This window comes from Pseudophryne corroboree, chromosome 9, assembly GCF_028390025.1.
Source record: "Pseudophryne corroboree isolate aPseCor3 chromosome 9, aPseCor3.hap2, whole genome shotgun sequence".
Classification (NCBI taxonomy): domain Eukaryota; kingdom Metazoa; phylum Chordata; class Amphibia; order Anura; family Myobatrachidae; genus Pseudophryne; species Pseudophryne corroboree.
In genome coordinates, this window is record NC_086452.1 from 196432981 (window position 1) to 196457067 (window position 24087).

General features: G+C 47.5%; 1 protein-coding gene across 1 annotated transcript in view; it reads left to right on the forward strand.

The window, feature by feature from the left end:
• Positions 1 to 24087, forward strand: part of MFSD14A (major facilitator superfamily domain containing 14A) — a 90965-nt gene that overhangs the window by 15713 nt on the left and 51165 nt on the right. Inside the window, exons 2-3 of the mRNA XM_063940065.1 lie at positions 3914 to 4038; positions 4779 to 4874. Coding sequence (XP_063796135.1) covers positions 3914 to 4038; positions 4779 to 4874 — 221 coding nt within the window. The remainder of the gene's footprint in view (positions 1 to 3913; positions 4039 to 4778; positions 4875 to 24087) is intronic.

Sequence of the window (24087 nt, forward strand, 5' to 3'; positions counted from 1 at the left end):
TTGCACATTCTGTGGCAGGCCTGCCACAGCCAAAATATGTAAATGCCCATTCCACAAGGAAGGTGGGCTCATCTTGGGCGGCTGCCCGAGGGGTCTCGGCTTTAAAACTTTGCCGAGCGGCTATTTAGTCAGGGGCAAACACGTTTGTAAAATCCTACAAATTTGATACCCTGGCTAAGGAGGACCTGGAGTTCTCTCATTCGGTGCTGCAGAGTCATCCGCACTCTCCCGCCCGTTTGGGAGCTTTGGTATAATCCCCATGGTCCTTTCAGGAACCCCAGCATCCACTAGGACGATAGAGAAAATAAGAATTTACTTACCGATAATTCTATTTCTCGGAGTCCGTAGTGGATGCTGGGCGCCCATCCCAAGTGCGGATTATCTGCATTACTTGTACATAGTTACAAAAATCGGGTTATTATTGTTGTGAGCCATCTTTTCAGAGGCTCCGCTGTTATCATACTGTTAACTGGGTTCAGATCACAGGTTGTACAGTGTGATTGGTGTGGTTGGTATGAGTCTTACCCGGGATTCATAAATCCTTCCTTATTGTGTACGCTCGTCCGGGCACAGTACCTAACTGAGGCTTGGAGGAGGGTCATAGGGGGAGGAGCCAGTGCACACCACCTGATCCTAAAGCTTTACTTTTTGTGCCCTGTCTCCTGCGGAGCCGCTATTCCCCATGGTCCTTTCAGGAACCCCAGCATCCACTACGGACTCCGAGAAATAGAATTATCGGTAAGTAAATTCTTATTTTTTCATATTAGTATCACTGTAGTGTCATAACATTGTCATCAACATCAGGGGTGCGCGCATTCACACGTTGTATATAAGTTTCATGATGCAAATTCGCACATCACAGCTATATTTTTTATCAATATATAGTGCCTTGCGAAAGTATTCACCCCCTTGGCTTTTTACCTATTTTGTTACAATAAATCCTGTAATTTAATTTTATTTTTTTTATCTGAATTTTATGTGATGAATATGCACAAAATAATCTAAGTTGGTGAAGTGAAATGCGAAAAATATATATAAAAAATAATTTTTATAAATAAAAATTTGAAAATTGGCATGTGCATATGTATTCACGCCCTTTGCTAGGAAGCCCCTCGAAAGTTCTGGTGCAACCAATTACCTTCAGAAGTCACATAATTAGTGAAATGAAGTCCACCTGTGTGCAATCTAAGTGTCAAATGATCTTTCAGTATAAACACACCTTTTCTGAAAGGCCCCAGAGGCTGCAACACCACTAAGCAAGAGGCATCACACCATGAAGACCAAGGAGCTCTCCAAACAAGTCAGGGACAAAGTTGTTGAGAAGTACAAGTCAGGGTTGGGTTATAAAAAAATATCCAAATCATTGATGATCCCCTGGAGCACCATCAAATCCATCATCCTCAAATGGAAAGAACATGGTACCACAACAAACCTGCCAAGAGAGGGCGGCCACCGAAACTCACAGACCAGGCAAGGAGGGCATTAATCAGAGGGGCAGCACAGAGACCAAAGGTAACCCTGAATGAGCTACAGAGTTCCACAGCATAGACTGGTGTATCTGCACATGTGACCACAGTAAGCCGTACACTCCATAGAGCTGGGCTTTATGGAAGAGTGGCCAGAAAAAAGCCATTACTTAGTGTTAAAAATAAGAAGGCATGTTTTAAGTTTGCCAAAAGGCATGTGGACGACTCCCCAAATGTATGGAGGAAGGTGCTCTGGTCAGATGAGACTAAAATTTCACTTTTCGGCCACCAAGGAAAACGCTATGTCTGGCGCAAACCCAACACATCCCATCACCCCAAGAACACCATCCCCACAGTGAAACGTGGTGGTGGCAGCATCAGGCTGTGGGGATGTTTTTCAGCAGCAGGGACTGGTAAACTGTTTCGAGTCGAGGGAAAGATGGATGGTGCTAAATACAGGGATATTCTTGAGCAAAACCTGTTTCAGTCTGCCTGTGATTTTAGACTGGGACGGAGGTTCACCTTCCAACAGGACAATGACCCGAAGCATACTGCTAAAGCAACACTCGAGTGGTTTAAGGGGAAACATTTAAATGTGTTGGAATGGGCTAGTAAAAGGCCAGATCTCAATCTAATTGAGAATCTATGGTCAGACTTGAAGATTGCTGTTCACAAGCGGAAACCATCCAACATGAAGGAGCTGGAGCAGTTTTGCCTTGAGGAATGGGCAAAAATCCCAGTGGAAAGCTCATAGAGACTTATCCAAAGCGACTTGCAGCTGTAATTGCCGCAAAAGGTGGCTCTACAAAGTACTGACTTTAGGGGGGTGAATAGTTATGCACACTGAAGTTTTCTGTTATTTTGTCGTATTTGTTGTTTTCTTCACAGTAACAAATAAAAAAAAAAAAATAAAAAAAATATATATATATATATATATATATATATATATATATATATATATATCTTCAAAGTTGTAGGAATGTTATGTGAATGAAATGATGCAAACCTTCAAATAGTCCATTTTAATTCCAGGTTGTGAGGCAACAAAACATGAAAAATGCAAAGGACGGTGAATACTTTAGCAAGGCACTGTAGATAGGGCCTGATTTATGTTTGTACACAATTGTGATTTTCTAGGCTACGGATCTGTTAATGTTAGCAAGTGTAGCTGCTGAAAAGACATGCCCATTGGAGTCATCGCAAACTCCTTTGCAATTGCATACACATGTGCAGCTTGTACTCAAAAATGAGGAACATTGAGGTGAAGGATAGACCTATAACTGCTCAGACTGTACACAGCACTAGTGACGCAGGCACCATGTTTTTGCACATGCGATCTTGCAGCTGATGGCAGATACATGCTCCAAAAATGGCCATGACATGTCTGCGTTTCTCCAGCCTCTTTCCGTCAACACTTCCAAACAGTCACTTCTCTATGAAATCCTCATTGTGAGTGAGATTGCAGCGGCACCTTGACACATGCGCAGGCTGCTGATAATCACGCTGGCCTTTGGGTGCAAACCTAAATGAAGCACATAGTATCATAGCACCATTAACGCTATAAACACTGCTCAGTGTATGTACTGTATACTGGAATCTTATGTCTGCGTATCAGTTCACTGTTTATTACTCATTAAATGGATCTGGATCTTTATATTTGTTCAATGTCTGTGATTTGGTCCATCTATCCTGCTATTATTTTATGTGCCACTCTACTGGTAAATACATCTTCCTTTCACTTTTGTGTGCCGCTCTATTGGAAATAGACCCTGCTGTCATTTTTATTTGCTCCTCTATGTGTAAATTAATCTTGATGTCTCTTAGACCGTAGTGTTTTCCTGTCATCTGCAGAATATTTCTGTCCGTCCCTGTACACAGATTCTGCTGCTATTCCCATTATTGTTCTTTCTCTCATAATAGTAATCTGACTGTATTTAATGTTGCTTAAATGATCTTGTCTACCATGTTTGTTTCCCAATGTCAGTAATTGTTTCTTGCCAGCTACCCACCTGTCTCCCTATCCTCATGTTTTGAGAAGCAGGATTAGGCGGCACCATCGGTTTGCTTACCTATGTTGACACTTCAGTTTTGCATACATATATTACCATATGTTACAAAACACAGCACATTTTTACCTTGGCAGATAACAGCCACAATATTAAAAGTGCAGAAGTTGGCAAATACTGGATTTGTGTAGCAGGTTTTTCCTGATCTAGTGACAATAAATGCTGAGTAAGACACACAGAGTATACGTAGGACAAGTAAGCTATACATGGCATTATGGAACATCTGTGACCAATTGTTTTGATATGTTGCTATTATATCTTAGCATGGTCATGTCTTCGTAATACAAAACTATATTTGAATACATAATAGTTTTACACTCTGGATTTCGTATGTAAGGGCCGTTCGTTCCTTTACCATCAGTCTTTGTTACATTACTTAAGGTACCTTTGTGGGTGAATGTTGCCAGGACCCTAGTGATGTGAAAATGACTCAGGGGAAGAAAAAGAAGAGAGTGAACCGCAGTGTTCTTCTCGCCAAAAAAATTATCATCAAAGACGGCGGCTCGGTAAGTTATATTCTGAATGATCCTTACTCCAGCTGAACAGCAATAGGGCTCCTGCTGGCAGAATTATTTTGGATATACTATATCGACTATAATACTTTGTATTTTGCTCTTTTATTTCCACTTGCACGTTAATTAATATATATGGCTATATTGTAATAGAATATATTTTTGTTTGAATCAAATCAACATATCTCCTTTCCTGATTTGGGCAAACTATTTCCTGGAAGTCCTTGACAGCATATGCAGTCAGCAGTTTAATTTCCTTTACTTTATTTTTGCATACAGTTTGGGCCTAGGCAGGGAAGGCTGAGTCTTCTTTGATTTCCTGTGTGATTTGTGTGCACAGCTCCCCGCTGTCACTTTTGATTTGCGAACTGGCTATGTGAGGCATGTGTGATTTGTAGCCCAATTGGCAGGGAGAATTTAAAAAATGTGTGTATCTAACATATCCACTTAACAATATGACACAATTGTCTTGTTTTCCACCTTTTGCCCTATAACATTCCCTTATATAGTTTTGTAGATTGTTTATTACTGAAGTCTCCAGTGCTAGTTTTGAGACCTATTAAATACATTTTTTCTCCTTGTTTCAGTTTAACTTCATGATAGGTGGTTTCACATTGGCAGTCTCAGTTTAGGTTGTTACATATTGGTATTAGATTCTCTGCTTCTTTAAAACTAGCTTATTTTATGACTCCTTATGACTCCTTTGCCTCTAATAATACTCCTTGTCTCTCAAGCCTCAGGGGTTTGGTTCTCCCAGCGTTTATCATGCAGTCATCGTGATCTTCCTCGAGTTCTTTGCTTGGGGTTTGCTTACGGCTCCAACCTTGGTGGTAAGTTTGTGGGGATTTTATTATCCTGGGGATTATGCCTTAATTATTTCTGTAATTAACTTGTTTTTAAGCACTTTAATTCTACTTTAAAGTCCTATGTAGCTGTTCCTGACTTTTGTTAAAGTTACTGCTTGCTGAATTTTATATATATATATTTCTCTTATGTCCTAGGAGATACTGGGAATCCATTTAGTACCATGGGGTATAGACTGGTCCACTTGGAGCCATGGGCACTATAGAAGTTTGATAACGTGTGCTGGCTCCTCCCTCTATGCCCCTCCTACCAGACTCAGTTTAGAAAATGTGCCCGAAGGAGGCGGTCACATCTCTGGAAGCTCCTGAAGAGTTTTCTGCATTTATTTTAAAAGTTTGTTGTTTTCAGGCAGGACTGGATGGCACCAGCCTGCCTGCTTCGTGGGACTTAGGGGGTGGAACAGACCAACCACACTAAGGGTTAGTGGTTCCGTTCCCCGCTGACAGGACGCTAGCTCCTGAGGGAACTATTCGCAAGCCCCACCACGGCGAGCTTACATTCCCGCAGCATGCCGCCACCCCTAACAGAGCCAGAAGAAAGAAGAGTGGTGAGTACTAAGCCGGCGTCCCAGTTAGTGGGTCGCCGGCCTTTATGGCGGCATGAGGGTACGGCGATGCACGGCTTCTACACGGGCCGGAATGAGTCTCCAGACTTAGTACACTATAGTGTACACAGAACCCAGACTGGCAATGCAGGCTTAAAAGGAGGCTTACTCCATTTTATGCACTCAGACACATAAAGACCATTGAAGGGGCGGGGCTTCACTGAGCGGATCCAGCAGCTCACAGGCGCCATTTTACCCTACTGTAGCTACAGAGACGCTGACTACAGGTACGTGCAACTCCTCTGGAGAACCTCCAGATTACCTCAGCGATACCAGGGGGTCATAGCAAGGGGGAGCGTTATACTAGTGTACTAAGGGGGTTCATTCCGACCCGTTCGCATGCTGCTCTTTTTCGCAGACGTGCGAGCGGGTCCATAATGTGCATGCACAGCGGGTGCAGTGCGCAGACGTGTCGCTGCCCGGCGACGGGGAACGCCGAGCAGCGACTGACTTAAAGAAGAAAACGATCGCTGCCGCGATCGCAACGTGGAGGAAGGCGTTCCGGGATGGCAACGGGTTTTCTGTGAGTGATGAGGAAAACGCAGGCGTGTCCAGGCCGGGTGTCTGACGTCAATTCCTAGACCTGGCAGGCTGAAGTCATCGCAGTAGGTAAGTAAGTCCAGACCTACTTAGAAACTGCACAAAATGTTTTTGCATAGCTCTGTTGCACAAGCGATCGCAGCCTTGCTATGCAAAGATACACTCCTCCATAGGCGGCGTCTAGTTGATCGCACGGGCTGCAAAAAGTGGCAGCATGCGATCAACTCGGAATGAGGGCCTAACTCCCTAATCTAGGTACTTAGTCTGCGACCCGGCTAAGCTTGGCTTTAGTGATAAGGGTGCCGTTTGCTGGTTCTATCCTCTCTGTGTCTCTCTGGAAGGGCTCTTTGTGGGTTAATTGTGCTTTTAACCCTTTCCTGTGTGTGTGCTGTCACTGCTGCAGTATGTCAGGCACAGAGTGTGTTTCATGTAAGGCACAGTGTTCCTCTTCTCCTGGGGGTTCACTAGTGTGTACTCAATGTAGTATCTCTTGTCAGGCTAGTGGGGAGGAGCCAGCATGGCTGGACTCCCTTCAGGGGATGATTTCCACCATCTCTACTAAATTATCTCGTAATGAGAAAGAGACACAATACTTAAGACAATCTATGGCTGAGTTTATGCAAAAGGACTACGCAGACCAGCGTCTCAGTCGTCTACTATTTGTCCACAAAAACGTACTTTGGCCCATATCCTGCATTCTAACTCTGATAATGAAGCGTCAGAAATGGAGGAAGGTGAGGTGGACATAGAGGGTAGGAGAGGGTACTCTGTCACATGGTGTAGAGGCTCTCATAGATTCTATCAGAGAAGTCCTAAATATCCCTGATAAGGTGACAGAGTAGTGTGAGGAATCTTACTTTAATATAAAGAAAAAATACTCAGCCACTATTCCCGTATCAAAGGAACTAAATACCCTGGGGTATATTTACTAAGATGGGAGTTCTATTTAAGATGGGATGTTGCCTATAGCAACCAATCAGATTCCAGGTATTATCTTCTAGAAGGTGCTAGTTAAAAGAGAAGTAGAATCTGATTGGTTGTTATGGGCAACATCCCTCCTTAAATAGAACTCCCATCTTAGTAAATTTACCCCCCTGTTTGAAGAACCGTGTACTGAAGAATCTCAGTACATCTGTCATCTGTGCATCAGCCTTCTGGGGAAAATGGTGGCTTCTTACGAAGCAATTCAGTACTGAAGGTTTCATGCAAGGGCCTTTCCAGTTGGATCTATTGGACAAAGGGTCCAGATCGCATCTTCACATGCATCAGCGGATTTGTCTGTCGCCAAAAGCCAGTATCTACCTCCTGTGGTTGCTGCAAACTTCTCACCTTGTGGAGGGTCAAATGTTTGGGATTCAGAATTGGATTCTGCTAACCACAGACGCAAGCCTCAGAGGTTGGGGTGCAGTTCCAAGGAATATGGTCAAGTCAGGAAATCATTCTTCCGATAGCCCTGAGTTCCAGGATGTTTATCTACAAAGCCCTTCTGCAGGCCTCATATCTTCTACAGAATCGGTCCATTCAGGTTCAGTCGGCCAGTGTGACAGCTGTGTCTTACATCAACCGACAGGGCGGAACGAAAAGCAGGGCCGCAATGACAGAGGTGTCAAGAATTGTCCACTGGGCGGAAAAACGTGCTGCGCCATTGTCTGCGATCTTCATTCCGGGAGTAGACAACTGGGAAGCAGATTTCCTCAGCAGACGCTACCTGCACCCGGGGGAATGGGGTCTCCACCCGGAGGTGTTCCAGTGGCTGACACATCGGTGGTGTTATCCACAAATCGACATGATGGCCTCTCGACTCAACAAGAAGCTCAAGCGGTATTGTTCCAGGTCGAGGGACCCACAAGCTGTAGCGGGCAACGCCATGACAACTCCGTGGGTCTACCAGCTGGTGTATGTGTTTCCTCTCTTTCCTCTGATCACAAGAGTTATCAAAAGAATAAAAAGGGAAAGAGTTCAAGCAATTTTCATTGCACCGGACTGGCCGCGAAGGGCTTGGCATGCGGATCTTCTCGAGATGCTAATCGATTTTCAATGAGGACAGAGCAGAACTCAGGACTCGTCAGCAGTTCCTTCCTAAGGTGGTGTCGGCGTTTCACATCAACCAGCCAATTGTGGTCCCGGTTGTTACTGACGCCTTTGCTTCTTCAAAGTCCTTAGATGTTGCAAGGGCTTTGAAGGAATAGGTAAAGCGAACTCGCTGTTTGTTCTATATGATGCCAACAAGATTAGGTGTACTACTTCAAAGCAGTCAATTGCTCGCTGGATCAGGCTCACTATCCAGCATGCTTATTACATGGCAGGCTTGCCGATTCCTAAATCTGTACAGGCCCACTCTACTAGGTCGGTGGGTTCCTCATGGGCGGCTGCCTGGGGTGTCTCGGCATTACATCTTTGCTGAGCAGCTACTTGGTCAGGTTCGAACACGTTTGCCAAGTTTTACAAGTTCGATACCTTGGCCTCTGAGGACCTTCAGTTTGGTCAGTCAGTTCTGCAGGAACCTCAGCACTCTCCCACCAGATTTGGGAGCTTTGGTACTTCCCCATGGTACTAAATAGATTCCCAGTATCCCCTAGGACGTAAGAGAAAATAGGATTTTAATTACCTACCAGTAAATCCTTTTCTCGTAGTCTATACTGGGCGCCCGCCCGTTGCTTCGTTATCCCTGCACGGTTACTAGTTTAACTACTGTTGTTTGGTTTAGCTGTTGCTGTTCCTGGTTTCAAGTTGGGTTAGCATGGCTTTCCTCTTTTTCTGGTTGTGCAGGTTCGTAATCGCACTACTTTCCTTATCTATATCCTTCTCTCAAAGTATGTCCGTCTCCTCGGGCACAGTTTTCTAGACTGAGTCTGGTAGGAGGGGCATAGAGGGAGGAGCCAGCACACGTTATCAAACTTCTATAGTGCCCATGGCTCCAAGTGGACCCGTCTATACCCTATGGTACTTAATGGATTCCCAGTATCCCCTACGGACTACGAGAAAAGGATTTACCGGTAGGTAATTAAAATCCTATTTCTCATACGTCCTAGAAGATGCTGGGGACTCCAAAAGGACCATGGGGTATAGACGGGATCCGCAGGAGACATGGGCACTTTAAGACTTTAAATGGGCGTGAACTGGCTCCTTCCTCTATGCCCCTCCTCCAGACCTCAGTTAGATTCTGTGCCCAGAGGAGACTGGTTGCACACTAGGGGAGCTCTACAGAGTTTCTCTAGAAAATACTTTTGTTAGGTTTATTATTTTCAGGGAGCACTGCTGGCAACAGGCTCCCTGCTTCATGGGACTGAGGGGAGAGAAGCAGACCTACTTCTGTGAGTTTAAAGGCTCTTCTTCTTAGGCTACTGGACACCATTGGCTCCAGAGGGCCTGATCACTTGGTGCGCCTAGCTGTTCGTTCCCGGAGCCGCGCCGCCGTCCCCCTCACAGAGCCTGAAGAGAGAAGCCGGGTGAGTAAAGAAGCAAAGAAGACTTCAAAGGCGGCAGAAGACTTCAGATCTTCCGGAGGTACCGCGCAGTGGTCGCGCTGCGCGCCACTGCTCCCTTCCACAAGCGGCACTACATGGGTGCAGGGCGCAGGGGGGGGCGCCCTGGGCAGCAATAAACCTCATGTTTAACCTGGATATATGTATATACATTGCCTAGGCAACGTATAGGGACCCCCGCCAGTATAATAAAAACGCGGGACCGAAGCGCGCCATATAGGGGGCGGGGCTTCCTCCTCAGCTCAAACCAGCGCCATTTTCTCCACAGCACAGCTGCAGAGATGCTGCGCCTGGCCCTTCACTGCTACCACAAGTAACAGGGTGCACGGCAATTTAGTGTTGATTACTATTATATAAAAAGCGCTTACAGGTCTGGGGCATTGGTTAATTCCTTCAGACTGGTGGGGCGCTGGGTGTGAGCTGGCAAACTCCCTTTCTGTCTCTCTGAAGGACCTTACTGTTGTTCTGTCCCCTATAGCTCAGTGTGTTTGAGGGTGTCAGTACGTGTGTGTCGACATGTCTGAAATTGAATGCTTTTCCCAGGAAGAGGCTGGTGAGGGAACTGAACAGAATGTGGGAGTGACTCCATCGGCTCCGTCGACTGCTGATTGGATGTGGAAAGTTTTAAATGCAAGTGTGGCTTTATTGCATAAGAGGTTAGACAATTCTAAGTCTCAGAACCAAGCATGGAGACAATCCATGGGTGATGTTTTATCACAGTCTCAGGCCCCCTCAGGGTCTCAGAAACGTCCATTTACCCAGGTAGCAGACACAGATACCGACACGGATTCCGACTCCAGTGTCGACTATAATGATGCCAAGTTACATCCTAAAGTGGCTAAGACTATTCAGTACATGATTGTGGCTATTAAAGATGTGTTGCATATCACAGAAGACCCCACTGTCCCTGACACAAGGGTCTGTATGTTTAAGGGAAAGAAACCTGAGGTAATGTTTCCTCCCTCTCATGAATTGAACGTTCTTTTTGAAAAGGCTTGGGAGTCTCCTGACAAGAGACTGCAGATTCCCAGGAGAATTGCTATGGCGTATCCTTTCCCCTCGCCGGATAGATTACGGTGGGAATCATCACCCACAGTGGACAAAGCCCTGGCGCGTTTGTCCAAGAAGGTGGCGCTATCGTCCCCTGACACGGCAACCCTTAAGGATCCTGCGGATCGTAAACAGGAAACTACCTTGAAATCTATTTATGTTACTACCGGTACGCTACTCAGGCCGGCCGTGGCATCGGCATGGGTGAGTAGTGCTATTGAAAAGTGGGCAGATAACTTGTTATCTGACATAGACACCCTGGATAGGGACGCAGCGGTTTATCTAAGGGAGGCTGCGAGGGATATTGGCCTCTTGGGATCAAGGGCCAATGCCATGGCAATCTCGGCTAGGAGGGCGTTGTGGACTCAGCAATGGATCGGTGATGCTGACTCTAAGAAGGCTATGGAGGCTCTGCCCTACAAAGGTGAAGTTTTGTTTGGTGAGGGCCTCGCGGACCTGGTTTCCACAGCTACCGCGGGTAAGTCTTCCTTTTTGCCTTTTGTCCCTCCACATCAAAAGAAAACGCCTCAATACCAGATGCAGTCCTTTCGGTCGCATAAGTTCAGGAAAGGACGTGGTTCTTCCTTCCTCGCGGCCAGAGGTAAGGGAAGAGGTAAAAGATCCCCGGCTGGGGCAAGCTCCCAGGAACAGAAGTCCTCCCCGGCTTCAACCAAGTCCACTGCATGACGCTGGGGCTCCGCTGCGGGAGTCCGCACCGGTGGGGGCACGTCTTCAACTCTTCAGTCAGGTCTGGGTTCGCTCGGACCTAGATCCTTGGGTGCTGGATATTGTGACCCAAGGATACAAGCTGGAATTCCAAGACGTGCCTCCGCACCGATTTTTCAAATCGGCCTTACCAGTTTCTCTTCCAGAGAGAGAGGTAGTATGTGCTGCAATACAAAAGCTGTGTCAACAGCAAGTCATTGTCACGGTACCCCCGTCACAACGGGGAGACGGGTTTTATTCAACCCTGTTTGTAGTCCCGAAGCCGGATGGCTCGGTCAGGCCGATTCTGAACTTAAAATCCCTCAACCTTTATTTAAAAAAATTCAAATTCAAGATGGAATCTCTCCGAGCAGTGATCTCCAGTCTTGAAGGGGGGGATTTTATGGTGTCGGTCGACATAAAGGATGCGTACCTACATGTCCCCATATATCCTCATCAGGCGTATAGGAGGTTCGCTGTTCAGGATTGTCACTACCAATTTCAGACGTTGCCGTGTGGTCTTTCCACGGCCCCGAGGATTTTCACCAAGGTAATGGCGGAAATGATGGTGCTCCTGCGCAAACAAGGGGTCACAATTATCCCGTACTTGGACTATCTCCTGATAAAGGCGAGATATCAGGAGCAGTTACTGAACAGCGTTGTGCTCTCCCTGCAGGTGCTGCAACAGCATGGCTGGCTCCTAAATTTACAGAAGTCGCAGTTGATTCCGACAACTCGGCTATCGTTTTTGGGCATGATTCTGGACACCGACCTACAGAGGATCTTTCTCCCGTTGGAAAAAGCTCAGGAAAACCAGAACATGGTCAAGGAACTTCTGAAACCGCCAAGAGTGTCGATTCATCACTGCACTCGAGTGCTGGGAAAAATGGTGGCGGCCTACGAGGCCATTCCGTTTGGCAGGTTCCATGCAAGAACTTTTCAGTGGGACCTGCTGGACAAGTGGTCCGGGTCCCATCTGCAAATGCACCGGAAGATAAGCCTGTCCCCCAGGGCCAGGGTTTCTCTCCTGTGGTGGCTCCAAAGTTCTCACCTTCTAGAGGGTCGCAGGTTCGGAATCCAAGATTGGATTCTGGTGACCACGGACGCGAGTCTCCGAGGTTGGGGAGCAGTCACACAGGGACAAAATTTCCAGGGAAAATGGTCAAGCCAGGAAGCTTGTCTGCATATAAACGTGCTGAAGTTAAGGGCCATCTACAACGGCCTGCGGCAGGCGGAACATCTTCTTCGCGACCTGCCCATCCTGATTCAGTCGGACAACATCACAGCCGTGGCGCACGTAAACCGCCAGGGCGGAATGAAGAGCAAAGCGGCGATGGCGGAGGCCACCAAGATTCTTCGCTGGGCGGTAAAACATGCAAGCGCTCTGTCAGCGGTCTTCATTCCAGGAGTGGACAACTGGGAAGCAGACTCCCTCAGCAGACACAATCTCAATCCAGGAGAGTGGGGTCTTCATCAAGAGGCCTTTGCAGAAGTGACAAGTCGTTGGGGACTTCCTCAAATAGACATGATGGCGTCTCGCCTCAACAAGAAGCTTCGGACATATTGTTCCAGGTCGAGGGACCCTCAAGCAATAGCAGTGGACGCACTAGTGACACCGTGGGTGTTTCAGTCGGTCTATGTGTTCCCTCCGCTTCCACTCATCCCAAAGGTATTAAGGATCATAAGAAGAACAAGGGTTCGGACGATACTCGTTGTTCCAGATTGGCCACGGAGGGCCTGGTATCCGGATCTTCATGAATTAATCACAGGAGATCCCTGGCCTCTTCCTCTCAGAGAGGATCTGTTACAGCAAGGGCCGCGTGTGTTCCAGGACTTACCGCGGTTGCGTTTGACGGCATGGCGGTTGAACGCCAAATCCTAGCTAGGAAGGGTATTCCTGGGGAAGTCATCCCCACTCTACTCAAAGCTAGAAAGGAGGTAACGGCGAAGCATTATCACCGTATTTAGAGAAAATATGTGTCTTGGTGTGAATCCAAGAAGGCTCCTACAGAAGAATTTCAGCTGGGGCGTTTTCTCCATTTTTTGCAAGCAGGTGTGGATGCGGGCCTGAAGTTAGGCTCCATTAAAGTGCAGGTGTCGGCCTTATCAATTTTCTTTCAAAGGGAATTAGCCTCACTTCCAGAAGTGCAGACTTTCGTGAAAGGCTTGCTACACATCCAACCTCCATTTGTGCCCCCTGTGGCACCGTGGGACCTTAATGTGGTGTTACAGTTCCTTACGTCACATTGGTTTGAACCTTTACAAACGGTAGAGTTGAAATTTCTCACTTGGAAGGTGGTCATGCTATTGGCCTTGGCGTCCGCAAGGCGAGTGTCCGAATTGGCGGCTTTGTCTCACAAAAGCCCCTATCTAATTTTCCATGAGGATAGAGCAGAGTTGAGAACTCGTCAACAATTTTTACCAAAGGTGGTTTCTTTGTTTCACATGAACCAACCTATTGTGGTGCCTGTGGCTACTGAAGCCTTGGCTGATTCCAAGTCTCTTGATGTGGTCAGAGCTTTGAAAATTTATGTAGCCAGAACGGCTCGGGTTAGGAAGACAGAGGCGCTGTTTGTCCTGTATGCTCCCAACAAGGTTGGCGCTCCTGCTTCTAAGCAGACTATTGCACGCTGGATCTGTAATACGATTCAGCAGGCTCATTCTACGGCTGGTTTGCCGTTACCGAAATCGGTGAAAGCCCATTCCACTAGGAAGGTGGGCTCGTCTTGGGCGGCTGCCCGAGGTGTCTCTGCTTTACAGCTTTGCCGAGCAGCTACTTGGTCGGGGTCAAACACTTTTGCAAAATTCTACAAGTTTGATACCCTGGCTGATGAGGACCTCCTGTTTGCTCAATCGGTGCTGCAGAGTCATCTGCACTCTCCCGCCCGGTTTGGAGCTTTGGTATAAACCCCATGGTCTTTTTTGAGTTTCCAGCATCCTCTAGGACGTATGAGAAAATAGGATTTTAATACCTACCGGTAAATCCTTTTCTCTTAGTCCGTAGAGGATGCTGGGCGCCCATACCAGTGCGGACTCTATCTGCAGTAATTGTATATAGTTATTGCTTATGTTACACAAAGGTTGTGTTTTGGTAAGGGTCAGCCTGTTGCTGATCTCGTTGGTTCACGCTGTTAACTTGTGTTAGTGAAATGCCATGTTGTACGGTGCGTTGTGGTGTGAGCTGGTATGTATCTCACCCTTAGTTTAACAAAATCCTTTTCCTCGAAATGTCCGTCTCCTCTGGGCACAGTTCCTATAACTGAGGTCTGGAGGAGGGGCATAGAGGGAGGAGCCAGTTCACGCCCATTTAAAGTCTTAAAGTGCCCATGTCTCTTGCGGATCCCGTCTATACCCCATGGTCCTTTTGGAGTCCCCAGCATCCTCTACGGACTAAGAGAAAAGGATTTACCGGTAGGTATTAAAATCCTATTTTTTTTTTTATATTACCTTTATATTATAAGGATTTAGGTTTTTTTTTGGTTTTTATCAGACACTACTTCTGAATTTTGTTTTTTTTAAATGTATGTTTGGTCTTTTAAATGAAGTATGCCTTTGGTTTTTTTTCATATGGGCTTACACTGAAGCTGTGTGCACATTATAAAATTCTCTGGCAGACCTGTCAGATATTAGGTCGTTGGCCTGAAAATTGCTTAGTGTGTATGTTGCACCAGGACCTGGCGGTCAGTTGATAATCTGCCGGATGAGTCACCGACATAGCGTGTGCGGCACCCGCTATGTCAGTGCAGTCGGAAAGTTATAGTTTGGAATTTGTAATGTGTACAGAAATTAACCCGATTCTGTATATAAAAAAACGTTACCTCCACGATTCTAGGTCCAGGTGATCGCTTGAAACAAAGCAGTTATTGTGTAGTGTATACGCCCCATATCTGGTGTTATCAGGATTTTTTCTTTCATAGGTGTTTGTCTAGTTATTGGCAAATCTGTTAGCTGTGTACCTAGCTTTAGTATGTACTTCTATTTCTGTGTATGAAAATGTAACCCGTTAATTCCATAAACTCCGAGAGTTAATGACCAATAAAGTGAAGGTTGTTTTGTTTAAGTAGTATTAAAACAAAGTGAGAGCGCTTCGAGACTGTATCAGAATCATCATGAAATTAAAGTGTTTGAGTTGTAGTTGTAATTGTGTTGAGGGTGGCATTTTATTCCTATGGCCACCAGATTTGGTCTTTATGTTCTATGGTCATGATTCAATTCGATGACTGTTGAATTGTGCCGGCAATTAGCTACCGGGCTATTCAATACAGCACAGTGGTAAGTTGGAGAATGCCCGTTCTCCCGGACTAAACAGGGTGTTTTGTCAGGAGAAAGTGCCTCCGGTGGTGCGAGATTAATTCCCGTCTTTGGGTGTCACAGGGTGCTGTATTGAATAGCCCTGGGAGCTAATTCCCAGTGATATTCAACTGTCACAGTATTTCTCTAACGTCCTAGTGGATGCTGGGGACTCCGTCAGGACCATGGGAATAGCGGCTCCGCAGGAGACTGGGCACAAAGTAAAAGCTTTAGGACTAGCTGGTGTGCACTGGCTCCTCCCCCTATGACCCTCCTCCAAGCCTCAGTTAAGATTTTGTGCCCGAACGAGAAGGGTGCAATCTAGGTGGCTCTCCTGAGCTGCTTAGAGTAAAAGTTTAAATAGGTTTTTTATTTTCAGTGAGACCTGCTGGCAACAGGCTCACTGCATCGAGGGACTAAGGGGAGAGAAACGAACTCACCTGCGTGCAGAGTGGATTGGGTTTCTTAGGCTACTGGACATTAGCTCCAGAGGGACGATCACAGGCCCAGCCATGGATGGGTCCCGGAGCCGCGCCGCCGGCCCCCTTACAGATGCTGAAGCAAGAAGAGGTCCATAAATCGGCGGCAGAAGACTTTCCTGTCTTCATAAGGTAGCGCACAGCACTGCAGCTGTGCGCCATTGCTCTCAGCACACTTCACACTCCGGTCACTGAGGGTGCAGGACGCTGGGGGGGGGCGTCCTGGGAAGCAATGAATTTACCTTAGTTGGCAAAAAATACATCACATATAGCTCCTGGGCTATATGGATGTATTTAACCCCTGCCAGTTTTCCAGAAAAAAGCGGGAGAAGAGCCCGCCGTGAAGGGGGCGGGGCCTATCTCCTCAGCACACAGCGCCATTTTTCCCACACAGCTCCGCTGGTAGGAAGGCTCCCAGAATCTCCCCTGCATCCTGCAACTACAGAAACAGGGTAAAAAAGAGAGGGGGGCACTTATTTGGCAAAATAACAGATATAAGCAGCTATAAGGGATAGACACTTATTGTAAGGTTGTCCCTATACATATATAGCGCTCTGGTGTGTGCTGGCAAACTCTCCCTCTGTCTCCCCAAGGGGCTAAGTGGGTCCTGTCCTCTATCAGAGCATTCCCTGTGTGTGTGCTGGGTGTCGGTACGTGTGTGTCGACATGTATGAGGAGGAAAATGATGTGGAGACGGAGCAGAGTGTCTGTAACAGTGATGTCACCCCCTAGGGGGTCGACACCTGAGTGGATGTACTGTTGAAAATTACGTGACAGTGTCAGCTCTATATAAAAAAACAGTGGTTGACATGAGACAGCCGGCTACTCAGCTTGTGCCTGTCCAGACGTCTCATAGGCCGTCAGGCAGATGGCAGATACAGACGCCGACACGGATACTGACTCCTGTGTCGACGGTGAAGAGACAACCGTGATTTCCAGTAGGGCCACACGTTACATGATTGAGACAATGGAAAATGTTTTATACATTTCTGATAATACGAGTACCACCAAAAAAGGGGTATTATGTTCGGTGAGGGAAAAACTACCTGTAGTTTTCCTGAATCTGAGAAATAAAATGTGTGATGATGCGTGGGTTTCCCCCCGATAACAATTAATAATTTCTTAAAAAGTATTGGCTGCATACCCTTTCCCGCCAGAGGTTAGGATGCATTGGGAAACACCCCCTAGGGGGGATAAGGCGCTCACACGCTTGTAAGAACAAGGGCTCTACCCTCTCATGAGATGGCCGCCCTTAAGGATCCTGCTGATAGAAAGCAGGAGGGTATCCAAAAAAAAAAAAGGTATTTACACACATACTGGTGTTATACTGCGACCAGCTATCGCCTCAGCCTGGAGGTGCAGTGCTGGGTTGGCATGGTCGGATTCCCTGACTGGAAATATTGATATCCTAGATAAGGATAGTATATTATTGCCTATAGAGCATTTAAAAGATGCATTTCTATATATGCATGATGCACAGCGGAATAATTGCCGACTGGCATCAAGTATAAGTGCGTTGTCCAATTCTACCAGTAAAATGGTCAGGTGATGCGGATTCCAAACGGCATTTGGAAGTATTGCCTTTGAAAGGGGACATTTGGGGTCGGTCTTTTAGACCTGGTGGCCACGGCAACAGCTGGGAAATCCACGTTTGTACCCCAGGTCGCCTCTCAAAATAAGACGCCGTATTATCAGGCGCAGTCCTTTGTTGGCAAGCGGACAAAAGGTTCCTCTTTTCTGCTCGTGACAGAGGGAGAGGAAAAAGGCTGCAGAGATCAGCCAGTTCCCAGGAACAGAAACCCTTTCCAGCCTCTGCCAAGCCCTCAGTATGACGCTAGGGCTTTACAAGCTCAGGCACGGTGGGGGCCCGTTCTCAATGAATTTCAGTGCGCAGTGGGCTCACTCGCAAGTAGACCCCTGGATCCTTCAGGTAATATCTCAGGGGTACATATTGGAATTCGAGACGTCTCCCCCTCGCCGTTTCCAAAAGTCGACTTTACCGACGTCTCCCTCTGACAGGGAGGCAGTTTTGGAAGCCATTCACAAGCTGTATTCCCAGCAGGTGATAATCAAGGTACCCCTCCTGCAACAGGGAACGGGGTATTATTCCACACTATTGTGGTACCGAAGCCAGACGGCTCGGTGAGACCGATTCTAAAATCTAAAATCTTTGAACACTTACATACAGAGGTTCAAATTCAAGATTGAGTCACTCAGAGCAGTGATTGCGAACCTGGAAGAAGGGGACTACATGATGTCTCGGGACATCAAGGATGCTTACCTTCATGTCAAAATTTACCCTTCTCACCAAGGGTACCTCAGGTTTATGGTACAGAACTGTCACTATCAGTTCAGACGCTGCCGTAGGGATGGTCCACGGCACCCCGGGTCTTTACCAAGGTAATGGCCGAAATGATGATATTCCTTCGAAGGAAGGGAATTTTAGTTATCCCTTACTTGGACGATTCCCTGATAAGGGTAAGATCCAGGGAACAGTTGGAGGTCGGTGTAGCACTATCTCAGGTGGTGTTGCGGCAGCACGATTGGATTCTCAATATTCCAAAATCGCAGCTGGTTCCGTCGACGTGTCTTCTGTTCCTAGGGATGATCCTGGACACAGTCCAGAAAAAGGTGTTTCTCCCGGAGGAGAAAGCCAGGGAGTTATCCGAGCTAGTCAGGAACCTCCTCAAACCGAGCCAAGTCTCAGTGCATCAATGCACAAGGGTTCTGGGTAAAATGGGGGCTTCCTACGAAGCAATCCCATTCGGCAGATTCCACGCAAGAACTTTCCAGTGGGACCTGCTGGACAAATGGTCCGGGTCGCATCTTCAGATGCATCAGCGGATAACCCTGTCACCAAGGACAAGGGTGTCCCTCCTGTGGTGGTTGCAGAGTGCTCATCTTCTAGAGGGCCGCAGATTCGGCATTCAGGACTGGGTCCTGGTAACCACGGATGCCAGCCTGCGAGGCTGGGGAGCAGTCACACAGGGAAGGAATATCCAGGACTTATGGTCAAGCCTGGAGACATCACTTCACATAAATATCCTGAAGCTAAGGGACATTTACAATGCTCTAAGCTTAGCAAGACCTCTGCTTCAAGGACAGCCGGTGTTGATCCAGTCGGACAACATCACGGCAGTCACCCACGTAAACAGACAGGGTGGCACAAGAAGCAGAAGGGCAATGACAGAAGCTGCAAGGATTCTTCGCTGGGCGGAAAATCATGGGATAGCACTGTCAGCAGTATTCATTCCGGGAGTGGACAACTGGGAAGCAGACTTCCTCAGCACGACCTCCACCCGGGGAGAGTGGGGACTTCACCCAGAAGTCTTCCACATGATTATAAACCGTTGGGAAAAACTCAACAGGTATTGCGCCAGGTCCAGGGACCCTCAGGCAATAGCTGTAGACGCTCTGGTAACACCGTGGGTGTACCAGTCAGGGTATGTGTTCCCTCCTCTGCCTCTCATACCCAAGGTACTGAGATTGATAAGATGGTGAGGAGTAAGCACTATATTCGTGGCTCCGGATTGGCCAAGAAGGACTTGGTAACCGGAACTTCAAGAGATGCTCACGGAGGATCCGTGGCCTCTACCTCTAAGAAGGGACCTGCTCCAGCAAGGACCCTGTCTGTTCCAAAACTTACCGCGGCTGCGTTTGACGGCATGGCGGTTGAACGACGGATCCTGAAGGAAAAAGGGCATTCCGGATGAAGTCATCCCTATCCTGATCAAAGCCAGGAAGGATGTAACCGCAAAAACATTATCACCGCAATTGGCGAAAATATGTTGCGTGGTGCGAGGCCAGTAAGGCCCGACGGTGGAAATTCGACTGGGTCGATTCCTACATTTCCTGCAAACAGGAGTGTCTATGGGCCTGAAATTGGGGTCCATTAAGGTTCAAATTTCGGCCCTGTCAATTTTCTTCCAAAAAGAACTAGCTTCAGTCCCTGAAGTTCAGACGTTTGTAAAAGGGGTACTGCATATACAGCCTCCTTTTGTGCCTCCAGTGGCACTTGGGATCTCAATGTAGTTTTTTTTTTTTTTGGATTCCAAAAGTCACATTGGTTTGATCCACTTAAATCTGTGGAGTTAAAATATCTCACATGGAAAGTGGTCATGCTGTTGGCCCTGGCCTGGGCCAGGCGCGTGTCAGAATTGGCGGCTTTATCCTGTAAAAGCCCTTATCTGATTTTCCATTCGGACAGGGCGGAATTGAGGACTCGTCCTCAATTTCTCCCTAAGGTGTTTTCAGCATTTCACTTAAACCAACCTATTGTGGTGCCTGCGGCTACTAGGGACTTGGAGGATTCCAAGTTGCTGGACGTAGTCAGGGCCCTGAAAATATATGTTTCCAGGACGGCTGGAGTCAGAAAATCTGACTCGCTGTTTATCCTGTATGCACCCAACAAGCTGGGTGCTCCTGCTTCTAAGCAGACGATTGCTCGTTGGATTTGTAGTACAATTCAGCTTGCACATTCTGTGGCAGGCCTGCCACAGCCAAAATCTGTAAAAGCCCATTCCACACGGAAAAGTGGGCTCATCTTGGGCGGCTGCCCGAGGGGTCTCGGCTTTACAACTTTGCCGAGCAGCTACTTGGTCAGGGGCAAACACGTTTGCTAAATTCTACAAATTTGATACCCTGGCTGAGGAGGACCTGGAGTTCTCTCATTCGGTGCTGCAGAGTCATCCGCACTCTCCCGCCCGTTTGGGAGCTTTGGTATAATCCCCATGGTCCTGACGGAGTCCCCAGCATCCACTAGGACGTTAGAGAAAATAAGAATTTACTTACCGATAATTCTATTTCTCATAGTCCGTAGTGGATGCTGGGCACCCATCCCAAGTGCGGATTGTCTGCATTACTTGTACATAGTTATTGTTACAAAAATCGGGTTATTGTTGTTGTGAGCCATCTTTTCAGAGGCTCCTTCTGTTATCATGCTGTTAACTGGGTTCAGATCACAAGTTGTACGGTGTGATTGGTGTGGCTGGTAATGAGTCTTACCCGGGATTCAAAATCCTTCCTTATTGTGTACGCTCGTCCGGGCACAGTATCCTAACTGAGGCTTGAAGGAGGGTCATAGGGGGAGGAGCCAGTGCACACCAGCTAGTCCTAAAGCTTTTACTTTGTGCCCAGTCTCCTGCGGAGCCGCTATTCCCATGGTCCTGACGGAGTCCCCAGCATCCACTACGGACTATGAGAAATAGAATTATCGGTAAGTAAATTCTTATTTTTTCATATTGGATCAATTTATGTTTCTCTAACGTCCTAGTGGATGCTTGGGACTCCGTAAGGACCATGGGGATAGACGGGCTCCGCAGGAGACATGGGCACTTTAAGAAAGAATTTAGGTTCTGGTGTGCACTGGCTCCTCCCTCTATGCCCCTCCTCCAGAACTCAGTTTGATACTGTGCCCAGACGAGCTGGGTGCTTTTCAGTGAGCTCTCCTGAGTTTGCTGAGAGAAAGTATTTTGTTAGGTTTTTTATTTTCAGGGAGCTCTGCTGGCAACAGACTCCCTGCATCGTGGGACTGAGGGGAGAGAAGCAGCCCTACTCTCTGAAGCTAGGTCCTGCTTCTTAGGCTACTGGACACCATTAGCTCCAGAGGGATCGTACGCAGGATCTCACCCTCGCCGTCCGATCCCAGAGCCGCGCCACCGTCCCCGTCCCCCTCTCAGAGCCGGAAGACAGAAGCCGGGTGAGTATGAGAAGCAAAGAAGACTTCACAGGCGGAAGAAGACTCCGTTCTTCACTGAGGTAACGCACAGCACTGCAGCTGTGCGCCATTGCTTCCACACACCTCACATACTCCGGTCACTGTAAGGGTGCAGGGCGCAGTGGGGGGCGCCCTGGGCAGCATTTGGGACCTCTTTTGGCAAAAGTTAAACATATATACAGCTGGGCACTGTATATATGTATGAGCCCCCGCCATAAATTGCATATTTAAGCGGGACAGAAGCCCGCCGCCGAGGGGGCGTAGCTTCTTCCTCAGCACTCACCAGCGCCATTTTTTCTCCACAGCTCCGCTGAGAGGAAGCTCCCCAGGCTCTCCCCTGCAGATACACGGTAGAAGAGGGTAAAAAGAGAGGGGGGGCACATAATTAGGCGCAAAAAACAATATATAAACAGCAGCTACTGGGTTAACATTAAGTTACTGTGTTATTCCTGGGTTTATAGCGCTGGGGTGTGTGCGTGCTGGCATACCCTCTCTCTGTCTCTCCTAAGGGCCTTGTGGGGGAACGGTCTTCAAAAGGGCATTCCCTGTGTGTGTGGTGTGTCGGTACGCTTGTGTCGACATGTCTGATGAAGGCTATGTGGAAGCAGAGCGGGAGCAAATGAATGTGGTGTCTCCGCCGACGGCGCCGACACCTGATTGGATGGATATGTGGAAGGTTTTAAATGATAATGTTAATTCCTTGCATAAAAGGTTAGAAAAAGCTGAAGCCTCAGGACAGTCAGGGTCCCAACCCGTGCCTGATCCTATGTCGCACAGATACCGACATGGATTCTGACTCCAGTGTCGATTACGATGATGCAAAGTTACAGCCAAAATTGGCTAAATCCATCCGTTATATGATTATAGCAATTAAGGATGTGTTGCACATCACAGAGGAAATCCCAGTCCCTGACAAGAGGGTACATATGTATGGGGAAAAGAAGCCGGAGGTAACCTTTCCCCCCTCACACGAGCTAAATGAGTTATGTGAAAAGGCTTGGGAATCTCCAGATTAAAAACTGCAGATTTCCAAAAGGATTCTTATGGCGTATCCTTTCCCGCCAACGGACAGGTTACGCTGGGAATCCTCCCCTAAGGTGGACAAAGCTTTAACACGCTTATCCAAGAAGGTAGCCCTGACGTCACAGGATACGGCTACCCTCAGAGATGCTGCGAATCGCAAACAGGAGGTTACCCTGAAGTCCATTTATACACATTCAGGTACCTTACTGAGGCCGGCGATCGCGTCGGCCTGGGTGTGTAGTGCTGTGGCAGCATGGACGGATACCGTGTCTGAGGAAATTGATACCTTAGACAAGGATACTATATTGTTGACCTTGGGGCATATTAAAGACGCTGTCCTATATATGAGAGATGCTCAAAGAGACATTAGTCTACTGGGTTCTAGAATAAATGCTATGTCAATTTCTGCCAGAAGGGTCCTGTGGACTCGGCAATGGACAGGTGATGCCGACTCAAAAAGGCATATGGAGGTTTTACCTTACAAGGGTGAGGAATTGTTTGGGGAGGGTCTCTCTGACCTGGTCTCCACAGCTACTGCTGGAAAGTCAAATGTTTTGCCATATGCTTCCTTACAGCCTAAGAGAGCACCGTATTATCAAATGCAGTCCTTTCGATTACAGAAAAACAAGAAAGTCCGAGGTGCGTCCTTTCTTGGCAGGGGCAGAGGAAAGAAGCTGCACAACACAGCTAGTTCCCAGGAACAGAAGTCCTCCCCGGCCTCTACAAAATCCACCGCATGACGCTGGGGCTCCACAAGCGGAGCTAGGCCCGGTGGGGGCACGTCTTCGAAATTTCAGCCACAAGTGGGTTCACTCCCAGTTGGATCCCTGGGCAATAGATATTGTGTCTCAAGGATACAAGCTGGAATTCGAGGAGATGCCCCCTCACCGATACCTCAAATCGGCCCTGCCAGCTCCCCCCCACGAGAGGGAAATAGTGTTAACTGCAATTCGCAAATTGTATCTTCAACAGGTGGTGGTCAAGGTTCCCCTCCTTCAACAAGGAAGGGGTTATTACTCGACCATCTTTGTAGTCCCAAAACCGGACGGTTCGGTCAGACCCATATTGAATTTAAAATCCCTGAACATATACCTGAAAAGGTTCAAGTTCAAGATGGAATCGCTGAGAGCGGTCATCACAAGCCTGGAAGGGGGGGATTTTATGGTGTCTCTGGACATAAAGGATGCATACCTTCATGTCCCCATTTATCCACCTCATCAGGCGTACCTCAGATTTGTGGTACAGGATTGTCATTACCAATTTCAGACGTTGCCGTTTGGTCTCTCC